General features: G+C 42.5%; 1 protein-coding gene across 6 annotated transcripts in view; it reads left to right on the top strand.

Annotated features, from left to right (window-relative positions):
- ctnnd2a (catenin (cadherin-associated protein), delta 2a) overlaps positions 1-17,500 on the top strand; it is a 295,331-nt gene that overhangs the window by 261,137 nt on the left and 16,694 nt on the right. For all 6 annotated transcript variants that reach the window (XM_042068872.1, XM_042068871.1, XM_042068874.1 and 3 more), the window contains 2 exons: positions 8,189-8,474; positions 11,315-11,399. In XM_042068872.1, the coding sequence (XP_041924806.1) occupies positions 8,189-8,474; positions 11,315-11,399 (371 nt within the window). The remainder of the gene's footprint in view (positions 1-8,188; positions 8,475-11,314; positions 11,400-17,500) is intronic.

Raw genomic sequence — 17,500 nt, 5'->3', positions numbered from 1 at the left:
TCTGTGTTTTTGTCTGGAGTCCGATGGGAGAGAGGGTGTCTGGCAGCACAGTAATGATATCCACTTCTAGTGGTGGCCAGGGGAATAACTCTCGGGAACTGATTAATTTGGGGTTCCTGAACGCACCGCACTCTCTGGCCTCCTCAAGGATGTAGGGGTACGCGAGAGTGCCCCTGGTGGGCGAGGTACATCACAGCGCTGCATCTCTGTAGCTCAGGGCAAGATGACTCAGGAACGCTCTCGCCGTCAGTACTTCACACTCTGAACCAGTTACCATGGAGACGCATTAACTGCTATTAGACGACTACTAAAGCTAAAAAGATCTCTCTTCTTTCTTTCTTATCAACATTGAAGAATGCCACTCCAAACTCACTGTCCATAAGGATGGGTGAACTTGTGGTGCGTATATCTTTCCTTTAGAGAAGTCCAGATGACTGCTAGTGCTGTGAGAGAAAGCGCTTGAGTGCTGCTAAATTGGGCATGTAGAAGCAGCAGTGGCAGTTTGGGTGATGGAGCGGCTAAGCTGCACAGATTTGGGCTAAATGTTTGAAGTGTAAAGTCCTGCTTGCTGCCATCCAGAAAGTTGACGTTTCAATGACCTTATGTGTGTGTGTGTGTGTGTGTGTGTGTGTGTGTGGCCAGACAGAGATCTTCAGATGGTTTGGGTTGTCTAAAATGAATCCAGACCAATAGGACTATCATGGGTGACAGAACAAACAGCTGAAGGGGATCGTTACATTGATCTTACTCATATAGGTCCTAATCAAATGCCAAATAGGATTTTACCTGTTGCAATGCCCAGACCATATAGAACATTTTCATACACATAAAACACATTTGTCTCATCATCTTTTCCAATGTAGCTAATCAGCCACATTAAAACATGAGTGGAGGTTGAGGCTGAGTTGCACAGGATCCAGTTGTAATTACGCTTTGGGAAATACCACGTTATCTTCAGGGTCTCTTCAGGCGAAAGCTCTATGAACATTAATATCAGCTCATGTTTTATCCCACACATTTTATCTGGCGTCTTGGCTGAATCGTTCTCTTTGCTGCTAGCCACGCCGAGGTTTGCCATCTAATTGAAGGCCTGAGTGTCCAAAGGATGAGTCACCTTCAGTTTGGGCTTATCTTAGTCATTCATTGGTCAGTGAGTTGGACTTCAGGAGAGAGAGGGGGGGGGGTTACATTGGTGAGGAATGGAAGAAGGAAGGCACTCAGAAACTGAAAGGGCAACAAGAAAGAGTTGATCAACAAGAGGACTGCAACAAGTGCAAATAAAACAAGGCTAAGTGAATCATTTGGCAAAATTGTTTTGCTTATGTAATACTATGTGCTAGACCCTAAGAGACGTTGCTCTTTGTCCGACTACATTAATAGTCCATCAATTAGGGCTCAATATTTCTTTAGAAACTAGCACACTGGCACTGGCAATTTCTAATTGAAATCTATCTTGTGTTTTAAGTTAGCTTGAAAATGCTGTTGTGTTGTGGTGTGTCTTTCCCTCTTGCTTCTCCCATCCAGAAAGCAGTGTCAGTCCTCACTCTAAGCTTGCTATATGGAGGCTGGCTGAAGTGCTCATATCTATGGTAACCGTTTGAGTTTGGCTGCGGTGCTAAGCCACACAGACCGGTCAGACCCTGGGGCTTGTTCTCGCTGAGTGGTGTGTCTAAATCAGCCAAGGCTCCTTGGGCTCTCTCTTTTACACACTTCTACACACTCCCTTTGAACTCGCCGTGGAAAATATTAATGCGCCCACTTTCTTTGGACGCATGTTATCCTTCGTGAGGAGTTTGGAAGTAATTATGTATGCCGTTTCTTTCTAGGTGCCTTCTCTCTCTCTCGCTTATGCCTTGCATCCATTCAGTCGACTCAGGAATGCCATCAGCAGTTGGCAGTTGTTTTTTTTATTTTTTTTTATGCTGTCATGTTGTGTGCTGCGTTTTCTCTCACTAACCTGGTTATCAGGAGTGTATAAGCCCAAAGGCTGTGAGCGTTGTCTGAGAAAGGCGTAACGCAACGTTCAGACCATAATGACTTAATTTTTCATTCCTAAGTATTCCTGTGAAATGGTTTGCAGAATCTCTGTTGGCACTGGTCAAACTCTGAGCCACTCCAGAGGTGCGTGCTCTGAGGAAGCACAACAGTGATGATGATGATGTTGATAATGATTATTATGATCGAAATGGCTAGCTTTGGCTGATTGCCTGTTTTGGAGTGATCATGAGAGAATAGACTTTCGTTGGACTGAAGAACTGGCTCTCCATTCATCCCTGATTAGCCCGGAACACTCAGGATGAGAGGCTCCAAACAGGCAAGGGGTGGCCAAAGAGTCACGCAGCACAGGGCTGTGACGGAGACAGCAGGTCCTGCACAGACGAGTGCACTCCATGCTTAATAGGGTGGTGATGAGGAGGAGGAAGAGGAAGGAGTCTGTGTAGGCGGCATTGTGATTGCCCTTAGCGTTATTTCCTTATTTGAGTGTTTAAGTCTCGTGATCATCAAACTTTGGTATATTCTAGTGCAATGTTTTTTGTGTCTGAAGAAAAACATCTCCTCTTGCAAAATAAAACCAGGAAATGTACATTAAAAAATATATAATGGAACTTTAACAATTAATTTCTTGCTTGTACATCTACAAATGTTTTATAAATAAACAATTAGAGTGCACTTTGAGCAGATTTAATTATCATAATTTCAAATCACCACATAATTATTCTCTGTTTATTCGAGTGTCCTTTTCGTGGTGTGTTAGAGTGCACATCAATCACTGGCAATGTTGTGTCTAATCTCACACTAAAAACACACAACTTTAAACAAACGGTTTCAACAAACAACAAAACATGGTCTCTTAATGGAGGAATTACAAGATAAAACACACACATACACAATCATAGCTATTTGTAAGGGTGATTAGCTTGAGTGCACATAGTATTTTGGTTTAATCAGTCAGGGACCGGCTGGACAAGTAAACTAAGCCTCCACTGCAGAGTCACATTAAATATGTTGTTATTACAAGAGCTGGTTGTATTTTTCACACCATCTAGGGGAATGTGTGTGAGGAGGAATATTCTGGATGTACAGGCAAAGGCTCTGTACAGATTCAGCATCTACTAAAATCACTGACAGAGTCAGGGAGGAGACAGACAATAAAATTAAATTAGACAATAAATTGTTGAGTTCTGATATAGGTTAGAAGAAATTATAGAATGAATGAACCTGAACATAACATTAACATTAACAGCGACAGTAGCGACAGTACTCTGTGACCCCGAGAAAAACAGAGATCTATGTGAAAAATTGCCGGAATGTTTCCTTTAATATCCCATTAATGCAGTAATAAAACATATAGAATGAATGACACTCCACAGTTACATGCCAATCTCAACAAAAAAATCCACATAAGATCGACATATTTCATTGCTACATGTGCTATGTTAAAAAGTAAGAGTTTGCACTCTCACACTTGTGATTAAATCAAGCATGAGCCATCATCATTAGGATGCCAATATTAATGAGCTTTTGAGAGTGTTCACATTGATCCATCGGCGCAGTTCTCTCCCCCTTTCAAACGTATCTGCGCTTTCCCACCAGAACTTCTCTCACGCACGGTTCACGTCCCAGCGGCTCAGAGGCTCCATATTGTCCATTCAGGCGAGAGAGGCGCCTTAGCCTGCGAGGACAAGATAAGCACACACCAATTAACTTTGGGTGCACTGATGAGAAATTAGGCCATTTTTTCATTCATTTTTCATATGCTTTATGTTGAAAATCTGTCACTTGTTCAGCATATCATATCAACGTTTTTCTCAGACATTTCTGAGCATAGGCTAACTGACACAGGTGTGGGAAAGGGTTTCAGCTGGCTGTGAGGTTGGTAAATCCACGTTGTTCGGAGCGACATCCCAGTACAATTTACCATGCCTTTTGCAAACATTAAACATTGAATATGAACTTAAATTTGAGCTTAAACTTGAAAATGTCATATATTCATAGCTACTCATTGTTTTGTGCCCATTGTCCTCTGTATACAATATGAACAGAGAGAAAAGGAGAGAGAGAGAGAACACAACAACAGAAGACCAAAACACTTTTGTTTTCCCCTCCGTGTTGTGCCATTCTCCTAGTGCCCACGCTGAACTGCAAAACAAACAAAAAAATCATTACAGTGATTGTTTACTTTTATTCTCCGGGGACAATAAAGTGAAAGATCAATGGCTGCATCTGGAAGACAATAGAGGCTATAACATCCCCCTCACTAGCACACCCGTGCTCCTGCATCTATAGCTGTTTTCATTAACACTGGGAGCAGACGGCACACAGGTCTCTACCTTAATGAAAAGCTGAACACACACTGTAGGACTTCTCTGTAGGCACAGGCACTGTACTGCCTGTGTAGTCTATTGAGCGTCCATACAGTATACAGGTGCTGGTCATATAATTAGAATATCATCAAAAAGTTGATTTATGTAAGTAATTCCATTCAAAAAGTGAAACGTGTATATTATATTCATTCATTACACACAGACTGATATATTTCAAATGTATAGTTTTTTTAATTTTGATGATTAAAACTAATGAAAATCCCAAATTCAGTATCTCAAAAAATTAGAATATTACTTAAAGGAACCGTATGTAAGATTGTGGCCAAAGCTGGTACTACAATCACTTTCAAATTACTGTAGAGCGCTGTATCCCCTTCCCCTCCCCTCTGACTGGCAGAGCTGGCAACCTGGATGCCGAAACACTACTGACTTTGTGATAAGTAGATAGGTGGACGGTGGCGCATCAGGCCAAAACACAACATGACAACATAAACATCAGTTGAGGGCTGCAACTTCACTTTTTAAATGACAATATCCTGGCCGGACTACTGTTGTCAGTGATATAAGTATTTGAAATGAACATGATTTCTTAATGTCTATGACATATCAGGGCCATTTTATGATTAATTGAAATACATTTCTTACATACGGTTCCTTTAAGATCAATACAAAAAAAGTTTTTTTAGAAATGTTGGCCAACTGAAAAGTATGAACATGAAAAGAATGAGCATGTACAGCACTCAATACTTAGTTGGGGCTCCTTTTTCCTGAATTACTGCAGCAATGCGGCGTGGCATGGAGTCGATCAGTCTGTGGCACTGGTCAGGTGTTATGAGAGCCCAGGTTGCTCTGATAGTGGCCTTCAGCTCTTCTGCATTGTTGGGTCTGGTGTATCGCATCTTCCTCTTCACAAAACCCCATAGATTTTCTATGGCGTTAAGGTCAGGCGAGTTTGCTGGCCAATTAAGAACAGGGATACCATGGTCCTTAAACCAGGTACTGGTAGCTTTGGCACTGTGTGCAGTTGCCAAGTCCTGTTGGAAAATGAAATCTGCATCTCCATAAAGTTGGTCAGCAGTAGGAAGCATGAAGTGCTCTAAAACTTCCTGATAGACGGTTGCGTTGATCCTGGACCTCAGAAAACACAGTGGACCAAAACCAGCAGATGACATGGCACCCCAAACCATCACTGACTGGGGAAACTTTACACTGGACTTCAAGCAACGTGGATTCTGTGCATCTCCTCTCTTCCTCCAGAATCTGGGACCTTGATTTTCAAAGGAACTGTAAAATTTACTTTTATCAGAGAACATAACTTTGGACCACTCTCTTGTTCAAGAGTGGCTTGACACAAGGAATGCGACAGCTAAAACCCATCTCTTGCATACGTCTGTGCGTGGTGGTTCTTGAAGCACTGACTCCAGCTGCAGTCCACTGTTTGTGAATCTCCCCCACATTTTTTAATGATTTTTGTTTCACAATCCTCTCCAGGGTGCGGTTATCCCTATTGCTTGTACATTTTTTTCTACCACATCTTTTCCTTCCCTTCGTCTCTCTTTTAATGTGCTTGGACACAGAGCTCTGTGAACAGCCAGCCTCTTTAGCAATGACCTTTTGTGTCTTGCCCTCCTTGTGTCTTTTGGACAACTGTGAAATCAACAGTCTTCCCCATGATTGTGTAGCCTACAGAACTAGACTGGGAGACCATTTAAAGGCCTTTGCAGGTGTTTGAGTTAATTAGCTGATTAGAGTGTGGCACCAGGTGTCTTCAATGTTGAACCTTGAAACAATATTCTAATTTTCTGAGATACTGAATTTGGGGTTTTTATTAGTTGTCAGTTGTAATCATCAAAATTAAAAAAAAATAAACACTTGAAATATATCAGTCTGTGTGGAATGAATGTATACATTATACAAGTTTCACTTTTTGAATGGAATTACTAAAATAAATCAACTTTTTCATGATATTCTAATTATATGACCAGCACCTGTATTTCCTCTGAAGTCAGTAACCTACAGTAGTTCTTGGTGCCCACTGTGTCATACAAATATGCAATCACGCCAGGTCATAATCCCATTTCAAATGACAGCCAAGCCATCCATATCATGGGGATCTTGTCTGAGTTTTTTTTGTTTTGGGATTATACAGTATGGATGGACAGTACATTTGTATGTTGACTAGTGTTGAATGTTACACATTGCTCTTGAGCTCCTCCACTGTGTATTTATGTCACTCAAATATTACACAATGCTCAACTCACACATGTGATATGCGGATAGACATGTCAGGATGATGGATTCAGTAATGTGTAGTGTTTTAGACTTGTGAGAGTGTGAGTTGTGATCTTTGCTACACTGAACATCCCCAGGCACCTTCAGGGGCTTTACTACCACAAGGGTGAAGTCAAAGTGAGCATGTGAATTAGCCAGAGTGGAATACAACTTCACTGTAGTGATAGAAGTCCTTCACCCAGGTTTGAACCCGGCTCTACAGGATTATAAAACCTCAACTGCAACCTCAACATGCCAAACGTAACCGTACTCATTACTACTCAACCATAGTGATATGGGAACTCAAACAAAGTAGAAGGTTATGAACACAGAAGAAGCTAACCGGTTGCCACACTGTGGTTGATGGTCCCATAAGAGAGAGACAATTAAACTTTTGAATGTACCTACCTCACAGACACAGTTTCTCTCTGCTTAAAGGGATGTTATGTGATCATACAGAAACTATATCATTCAATGTTCCATCACTTCATCAGTGGGTACGTGTCAGAAATGTCTAGAAAGCAGACAATCACTCATGGCTCTCTCATGGAAATATTGAATTTAATTGCACCCTTTGAACACTTCAATTTAATGTCTGCTTCCTTTCTTCTCTCCTCTTTGTCTGCCTTCCTTGGCAAATGCCACATGAGTCAGCCTCATTGAGTTGAGTACAATGGTGCTCTTTAGGGAAGCTGGGAAGACAGAGAAAGAGGTTTTCAGAAAAGTTTTGGCACACACTTGAATCATGACAAAACATGCATGAAGGCACACACACACACACACACACACACACACACACACACACACACACACACACACACACACACACACCACAGAGAGAGTTATTTTTCTAGCACAAAGAAAACCACAGGAATGTTACATTAATTGGAAAAGTGGCTTTTATTTAGTAAAAACATGACATTTGTTTAGTGTCTTCAAAACCAAGAGAAGACAATGTTGCCATCCTTATTACTCATACAACATTGGTATAACATGAGGTCTCAGTTAATCCTGGTTAACTGAGACCTTAAATGCTGGTTCATAGTCTACGAAAAACAATGTGGATACAGTTAACAAGGCTCACACTGGCTTTAAAGTGCTTTCTCATAGTCTATGTAAGCTACACAGACAATGCTCCCACTTCAAAAACACATGACTACCCTACCGGAGCCACAGAAATGCTTGGATTGTTTAAGACTATGAGCCCAAGATGTCATTGTATAGAGTCACTTAGGGCCTACTCCTGATAGACCAGACCTGGCTGGTCAACCCAAACTGCTATATATTACCATCATATGGCTAACATTGTGTCATTGTCTTCTAGCTTGTTTTTGACCTTGTCTTTGACTGTAATCATCCCTTGCCTAACGCCTTTACTTTTCACCAACTCAGTAAACCCATTCCTGATCTTGTGTTCCAAACTGAGCTACTGTAGTGGCAAATAATGTGACACTTTTGACCTCACAGGCACTTGTGAGAGCTTGTGAAAGCACTCAGATAGCACTCAGACTAGTAGTAGTAGTAGTAGCAGCAGCTAATATGGACACAGTAATAAGCACTAATATTTGTGACCTTTTCTTTGACCCCTCTAGGCAAGTATGCCATGCGGGACCTGGTCCATCGCTTACCAGGCAGCACCAGCAACAGCTCCAGTGGTGGTGGTGGTGGTGGTGGGGGCGGCGGGGGCACGGGTGGCAGCAGCGGTGGAGGGGGCACTGCCAACAGCAGTGGGAGTAAAACCATGTCGGACGACACGGTGACAGCCATCTGCTGTGCACTGCACGAAGTCATCACGAAGAACATGGAGAACGCCAAAGCACTGCGCGACGCAGGCGGCATTGAGAAGCTCATCGGCATAGCTCGCAGCAAAGGAGACAAGTAAGTGGCACAGTAAGCGTCACTATACACACACACACACACACACACACACACACACACATACAAGCACACAAGGACGCCACTGCAACCTCAAAGACTTCTTCTCGTCTCTGTTTATGATCAAGAGTTTTTCTGTTTGTCTGTCTGCTCTAATAAGCAAAAAAAAACAGCCAAAAATCCAGAGGGAGAAAAAGTTCATCTTCTGAAAGTTGAAGTTTTTCAAGCAGTCATTTGATGTCATTCCAGTTCCTGCTCCTGGCAAATGAAGTGTGCTGTTCAGATCTCGGCACAGAATATTGTTCTGGTTACTGCTGGCCCTCATATACCTTCAGCTATTTCTTAACTAGACAAAATAAGTGAATTAATTGCTTTAAACATTTTCCATTTTGTTTGGACCTAGGTGAAGATTAAGCACACTTACTAGATATTACTATCTGAAGGCTATAATTACCTTATGTACATTTTCTAGACTGTAATGTCAATGTAAACTCTCTGGTCATAATTTAGCACAGGTCCACTTGCTAGGATTTATTGCCAGAGGTCTGTAACCCCATTCTTACAATCTTCTGCATTCCTGCGTTCCACATTCTGCACTGTTACCAGAGCCGAGAAACAGCTCTTGCTTGCGCCTCTGATGTTTGCATTTGCATTTTCCACATTCTGACATTCTGACATTCTGCACCCATTCCGCCACTACATTCTTACATTCTGCATTCCTACATTCTACCTTCTTACATTCTTACAGCTTGACCTAACTGTGTGGGAGCATCTGACTGTTGGGTGTCATCACTGACACTCGCTCACGTCACATGTGATTAGGGCACAGTGTTACATTCTGCATTCATACACTCTACATTCTTACATTCTAGATACTTACATTCTTACTGTACATTCTATAACTGTTCGTGAAAGTACCTGTATGGCATTCACACTTCAATGAAGCATAGGAACATTCTTACTAGTAAAAGAAGAAACACTCAAAGATATTTTATTCCATCTTAAGATTCACATTGGAACGGTTCTCTCTGTGGCTCTCAGTTTCCGCATCGAGGCTGGGCTGTTATTGCTACTATGTCTCTCTCTATCTCTGGCCTTCATGAGGCAGATGATGTCTGACTGGTGTGAGGCCTTGCAGTGGGGTGGTGTGTCAGCGTGACACGCTGTGATGAATATTGGCTCCCTGGCACCAGGCCACAAGCAGACACAGCCTGCTGCATCAGCAGACAGACACCAGGCTCAAGCGACCCATCACATCCTGTCGTCTAGTCGCACCGCAGCCTCGTAGATATATCCAGTATTGTTTCACATGCACGCACACGCACACACACACACACACACACACACACACACACACACACACACACACACACACACACACTCTCTCACACACAAATACATAGAATAAGACAAACACATGCACACATGTTCACACGTATACACAAATCAACACACGCACACACGCACGTGAAAGTTCAGAATGACTCAAACCTCTCAGAAAGGCTTATGGTAGATTAATGTTACCATGGTTGCATTTCTGGTCTGCACGCTCTCTGGTCTGTAAATGAAAATCCATTACATATAGACCACACATAGAAAGAAGAACCATTGAATATGTCATTCCCTGTACTGTGATGATTGGTAAGGCATCACACTAGCTGTACATGTGAAACATTATTAATAGTATTTCAAATGACGTGTGATGTGCGGATGTTGGCTACATCAAACAAATGTGGACTGTGTGCATCATACGAAGATGCACTGTACATCATTGATAAAAGGATAAATGGATGTATCATATACACAGTATACTGTATATAGATAAAAGGATGCATACAGACATGCATACATACAAACATGCACATGCACATGCACTCACACATACAAAAATATGTATACTACATATACATATGCAGATAAAGAGAGTTTTCATAATGACAGAGAAAGTTTTCTTCATTTAAACAAAGGGTTATATGAAGTAAAAGATGTGATGAAATCTTGCTTCAAAATGTCTTCCTGCTTGTGTAAACCTTTGCTGCTGTGAATCAAAGAATGGATTATTCTCTTGCACAATTTATGTTGTCAGGCCAAATTCCCATCCAACACATTGTTTCTCCCTTACAAGAAGTTGGCATTTTGTGAATGTGGAGGCAAATTGCCACCCGATCGAGGTCTGAGACAGCCACACAAAGCATGTTATGTTTCTCTGTTCTGAGTGTGGCAGATGCTCAGTCTCCACTGGTAACTGTTCAATACTATAAGGTATTGTCAATCTCAGGGAGGGGGGTACTGTGTTGATGATGTAAACATTGCTGCCATACATAAGAAACTGTTGTTTGTTTAGGCCTATGTTTTCCTTACAGATAAATCAAGATAAGCATTCACGTCGGTCATGATTAACCGCAAAATTATTTTTAGTAGATCACTGCTAAAGTCAAAAAGGAAAAATTGGCACACTCTGTTTCTAGATGCAGTGGACATTTTGATTTGGCGACATTTCGGCTGTGCGTCTTCTTCAAGTCTAGTTGATCACTGACTAACATGAAATACCCCATGACATCACTTGTAGAATTTACATTTTGCATTTCAGTTCAGTTCAGTTCAGTTAAGAACTTTCCTTAGTTAAATTACGCTATAGTTAGCCAGCATGGCTGTATGTACAAAGAACTTAAGCCTTTACCAAAGTTTAGCCACTCTTTGTGTGATCAACAACACCATCACACCACCATTCTCTCAAACTAGTACATCAGTTTTTCTTTGTCATCAGAGTTTCTTTCTTTCTTTCTCTCTCTTTCTTTCTCTCTCTCTCTCTCTCTCTCTCACTCTCTCTTTCACTTGTCCAGGCACTCGCCAAAGGTGGTGAAAGCTGCATCACAGGTTCTCAGTAGCATGTGGCAGTACAGGGATCTGCGGAGTCTCTACAAAAAGGTGAGAGAATTTATTTTTCAGTTAGACCACACACATGCACGCACACACACACACACACACACACACACACACACACACACACACACACACACACACACACACACACACACACACACACACACACACACTTGTGCACCACATTGTTCTGCAAATCTTTAGTCCACATCCCTGTTTAGTTGGCACACCCTGTGGCACAGTATACTGTACCCTGATCTTCATACTTCACATGTGATACCACACACACACACACACACACACACACACACACACACACACACACACACTGTCACAAACCCAGCCCAGCCACGATCACTCCATACGATCTCCATTAGGCACAGCTCCAGTCTCCAGGACACTCAGTTGCAGCTTTCTCACGCTTGGGGCAAGAAGCCATACAGTATGTCATCTTTGTTCTGTGAGCAGTGTAAAAAATGTAATTCTTTCAGAGCTGTAAATGTGTTCTTTCAGTTCTCAAGGGCTGAAGTGGCCTCAAGGGCACGGCCAGCTTTGGCGTGCATACTTTTCAGTTATACCATCTCTCTACCACAGAGTTTTTTTCCTAAAACAATTAATCCATTCCACTTTCATTGCAGTCCACTCATTTGGTTTTGTTCAGACACCTTGGCAACTCTCTCTCTCTCTCTCCCTCTCTCTCCCGCCTTCCCTCACATAGATAGAGAGATACATAGAGAGATAGATACATAGATAGATAGATATACTTTTATTCATCCCAGCAGGGGAAATTCAGATGTCCAGCAGCAGTGTGTTGTCTACCAACAAGCATTCTTACTGCAATACACTCATAAAAACCCTGATGACAACAGTTAATAAAATAAAAAGAGTCACAAAACAAGCTACTATCATTAGTAGTAAATAATTAATGCATCTCAAACAGGTCCGTTATGCAGTCTTATGACGGCCGGAACAAATGACCTTCTGAACCTCTCAGTCCTGCAGCTCATGGAGAGGAGTCGGTCTCTGCGGCTGCTTTGCTGGGCAACCACAGTGTCATGCAGCGGGTGGCTCCTGTTACTGAGGATAGATTTCATTATGCTCCTCATTCTTTCCTCCACCAAATCTCCTACAGAGTCCACCCTCCTCCCCAACATTGACACACTTCCTGACCAGTAGATTATGAACAAACTGTTTGAGGCGAAAAGCACCTCGATTCCCACTATACACTATAGTGTCTCTTCATTACCTTTCCTACAAACGTTAAGCCTTAAAGCAAACATCCACCTCCAGGTGCAGTGACTCAGAATAAACAGGGTGAAGCCCTGAGAAAAAGAAATGAGAGAGAAAGAGAGAGAGAGAGAGAGAGAGAGAGTCTGTCTCAATTGGTGTACTTACGTGAGTACACTTTCGTGTAGTACACTATGTGCACTGTGTGCTTACTGGCGGAGTGCGCAAATTTTAACAAAATAGTATTTTCTCATATCAAACACTAACTCCGTGCACTTCACGGAAATGACGATCGCAAACATTTTAACATAACTTTATTGGCGTCCTCAACTCGACAGTGACATGGTCATACTGTGTCAAAACATGAACCGTTTATGTTATAACTTGCTTGTACCTCCGTAAAGTCTGTTTTCCACTGCTGCTGCTTCAGCTTTGTCAACCGCGATTTCCACGAGTTTGAAAACGCTCCCTCCCCTTCCGCTATTTGGCCAAGATGGCGTCCGTTAAGGGCGAAAAGTGTCCAGCGTTGCACACTCAGCTCAGATGATCCCTAATAAAGTCTGACAGGTTGCGTTGGGAGTCTTGAAACGCAGGAAGTGGCTTGCTCCCTGATGAGTATGGGACACACATGGAGAGAAAGAAAGCAAGGGAGAGAATGAGGGGTTTGTGTGAGGTGAATGAGTGTGGATCACATACACACATGCGATAGAGTGAACTGAAGGAAGGAAGGGGAGAGAGAGAGAAAGTGTAAGGCTTGTGTGAGGTGAACGAGTGACAGGCTGGGCCTGATGAGGGTCCAGTGTCCCTTGCAGGCCCTGGTTGCCCCCCAGGCTCTGACAACTCACCGTCAGACTCCACTGAGCACGCTCACCTCTGACAGCTACAGTATACGGCGACACGGCTGGGGGTTGGGGTGTGGGGGGGTGGGGGGGGTAAGGGAGAGAATCAGAGATTAAATGGGGAGAAAAGAGAGAGGAGGAGACTCAGGGGGAAAAGAAGTGAGAGTTTGTCTGAGAGAGAGAGAGGATAACATTCTGTGACAGAGAAGCTCCAGAGAGAGGAAAAATACAAGGGAGAGAGAGAGGGAGAGAGAGGGAGAGACATGTCCCCGTTCACCTGTTTAATATGACGTCTCTTTTTTTTCCTCCCTGTGGTTGGAGTGTGTCCCCACAGCTTGGGCTTCCTCTACCTTTTCAATGCTGGGCTCAGAATCTTCTAGAAGAGATTCCATGTTCGGTGACCTTTACCAGAGATAAAAAGGTCACTACACTCACAATTCTGATGATTTGAGCTTTGGTATCCCTGTCGTCTAAAGAAACAGAACTTTCCAGAAAGTGCCATCAGACCGAGAGTACTCCTATTTCATCCTTCCCCCTAATTAAGTTTCAGATGAGTAGACTCTGGGCACCTTGGAGAATTGTTTTGATGAGTTTCCACACATTTTTTTTTCCTGATTTATGATAGAAACCTTTATGCACCCTCACCAACCAAAGTAATATATACTCTGAGGCAGACTTACATTATGGACTTGGCATCTGCTATGGCAGTTAATGCGTCAAACTTCTCAGACTGACTGTGCCACCTAATTAGTTGACTGAGAAACTCAGAAACGGAGTAAGAGACCTTGTCAATAGCACACAATGGTTAAGTAACAGTGCTATGAGAACTGAAGGAGAGAAGTGGTTCATGGAGACAGAAAGGAAAATATGCATGTTTGAAGTGTCAGATGTGCCAGACTGCTAAGGGTAGGAAATGGAGATGCTTTGAGGAGAGAGGGGCTTGGAGTCTATCTTCGGTGATTGGACAGTTAGGTTAGATGGCAAAGTTAGACATGAAGTGGATTACACTTGCAGACATACAGACATATATGATTTAAATGTAATTAAAGTCATTCTCTGCACACTATTTGAAAGTAAGTTTGCATATTTTATGGATATCTCAGTTTTAAATATCAGTACATTTGAGTTTCTATATCTCTTAATATTTATAGTAGTTTTAGAAAATCCTTTATAAATAATCTTTCCTTGCATAATGTGATTTTCATCACTATGTAGTTCTACTATATAGTGTTATGCACATAGCACCTCTTTCCCATCAATTCAAATACAGTAAAAGCTGTCCCACTTACCACTGCACAGTTTTCTTCCTGAAGTGAAAGTGTGAGGTAAGCCTCCATCTCATTATGAGCTTTGAATGTGAGGATTCAGATCAAACCTATCTAGAGTGCAGCCTTGTCTGTGAAGTATAGCGGTTTTAGCAAAGTTAGCTCCCAAAGGCGGTTGAGTAGGCCTAAAGATGACTCTGCAGTACAGCAGGGGAGCTGCTTTATTGCATGTTGAATACAATGGTGTGGTTTATGTAAATAGTCATTTGCTTTTGATATTATTCACCTGCTTATTTGTGGACTTTTTGCATCTTAGTCGCATCAGTTTGGTTATCAGTATCGGCAGATACCCAAGGTTGTGATATTGGTATTGAGCAGGAAAAAGTTGTATCGTGCGGAAATGATAACTGCATCCACTGCAAGCCCTGCAATCAGTCGGCATCTCTGAGTGGAAATGAGATTGAGTGGTCGGTCAGCTCTAAGATGGGCATAGATGGGGCAAAGGTGCAAGGGCAGCAGGAGACTAAGACTGATGTGCCTGCAGACATCATCACAGGTTTGACATATACTGGCATATTTGCTCCCCATTCACATTGATTTTCAGGCACCCTCTCACCCCTTCGAGGTAGGGTGTGTGTATGTGCATGAGGTGGGGGTTGGGGTGTGTGTGTTACGCCTGGACAGCAAGGGAGGAGATTTTTTTAAATATATATATATATATTATATGTCTGTGTGTGTGTGTGTGTCTTTCTTTTTTTTATTGCCTCTGTGGATCCAGGGAGGTGGTGATTGGAAGGCCGTCACACCTGAGGCTCTCTTTGATTCTCATCAGAGCTGTGGGCTCACTGAGAGCCATCTGTGAAAATGAAGGAAGGGAAGGAAATGTGTTTTAGGTGTGATAATCATTTGGTGTTTTATTGGCCCTATTTGATTTTTTTATGACTAAAATCGGACGCAAATGGCTATATTTGGAAAATGTATTTTACTGGTCTGCCCAGGCAGTCTGTCTGTCAATCACACACAAACACACACACACACACACACACACACACACATATATACACACAAGAACAGATTAGTGAAAATGAAGTTGCAGAGAATTGCTGGGATGAGTAGGAGCGATGAAGAGATGAGCTCAGACTGAGCTGGCAGAGACCCCTCTTCCCCTCTATTAGATCTTTATCTAAGCTACACTACAACCATGCACACATTGCATAATAATTATTATTACCTGCTATCTAGAGGTGTACAGAATATTTTTTGAGAAAAGTTAAGTTTTAAGTTTTCAGAAAAGTTATTGAGAATGTCTATGTCTGTTGAATGGATTTATTACAATGCCGGCAGAGAATGCACTATACCTGTACTCCTAGTCTTCTTCTTATTGACATGATGATTATACTGTTTTGCTATTTAGTTATGATCACAGAGAGGCTTTGCGATGTGTACTACATCAGAGAGCTGAGCAAGAGTAGATATACATCTGAATGATTGATGGTAGAGCAACAGTGTTTCTTAGAGAGGTAGACATAGATAGCAATGTGTTGGGGGGAAAAGTGGAGAGAGAGAGAGAGAGAGAGGGGGAGAGTGATGATTAGAGAGAAAGTGAGAGATGGTTACAAAGAAAGAGGGAAATGAAATGTGCAGGCTAATTGACTGTGAACCTGAAGGCCTGAAGGGGCTGAAGACTCACCCCAGGGCAAGGCTTCCTCCTTGCGTCAGACTCCAACCACCCTGAGGCAGTTCCCATGATGATGCACGTGGATGAGGTGCTAAAGACGGAGCAGAGCAGAGCCCACTGCCCACGGATGAGACTGAAATGGTGCTCCAGACTGGTGCATTACTGCTAGCCTTCCCCCTTTCATGTTAGGTAGCGTGTCTTCAAACAAAGGTAGCAGAGTGTACATATATCTTTATATACATTTTAAAGGTAGTGTACTCCTTGGGTGTCATTCCTATTGCTCTGGTGATATTTACATCAGATGTTTGCATCAGTGTGTGTGTGTGTGTGTGTATCCATCTGCTACATAGTTGGTAGATCATAGTGTGTTTAGCCAAGGTAGTCTTGTCTGACGGCATCATGGTCTTATCTTTGAATGTGAACCTGTGAATCAGTCCCTCCTTTCAAGAACAGCCTTTCATGCAAGAAGCTTGCAGCCACACATTTATGAAAAGAGAGTTCTTGGAGCATGAGAGTGTGGCGGTAGCGTATTAACGCACAGCCTCTTGCACACATTCTCACTCAAGACACTTGCTGTTCATTCGGCACAGTTTCAATACTGGCTTTAATATGTCCTTCAGAGTCCACCAGCCACGTTAGGCCAACCACCATAATGAGCGGAATGAAAAGAATTATGTGATAATAGAAATTATAGCAATTAGGCAGGCACTTAATCGCAGTGAAACTCACTCTTGCCTAAAAGAACTGATTTCAAGTAGCTGAATTCTCTGGCGAAGTGTCGGACATCAGAGAGAGTTGCCAACCATAGAATTCCCTTTGTTATGCTGGAGAACAGAGCTACTCTGAGTTCAATAAGAGAAATAACTTATACAGTCTTCATCTCCACACACACACACACACACACACACACACACACACACCCATCGCTCAGGCTCGAGGCATTGTTATGCTGTTTGTTTTTGTTTTGGAACATAACGTTGACGGGAACAGAAATCTGAACAGACTGAAAATGGGGCACAGCAAGCACCTATCTTTCGGCGAGTCCTTCGGCACGATGATTCGCAGCCAAGTGTTTATTTATGTGCCATTTTGTGCCCCTTTCTGCGCGTCGCTGACGCCCGTCGCCCCTCGACTACC

The sequence above is a fragment of the Alosa sapidissima genome, chromosome 17, assembly GCF_018492685.1.
Source record: "Alosa sapidissima isolate fAloSap1 chromosome 17, fAloSap1.pri, whole genome shotgun sequence".
Taxonomy (NCBI): domain Eukaryota; kingdom Metazoa; phylum Chordata; class Actinopteri; order Clupeiformes; family Clupeidae; genus Alosa; species Alosa sapidissima.
The sequence above is the reverse complement of the archived record's forward strand: the minus strand, read 5'-3'. Positions and strand labels throughout refer to the sequence as shown.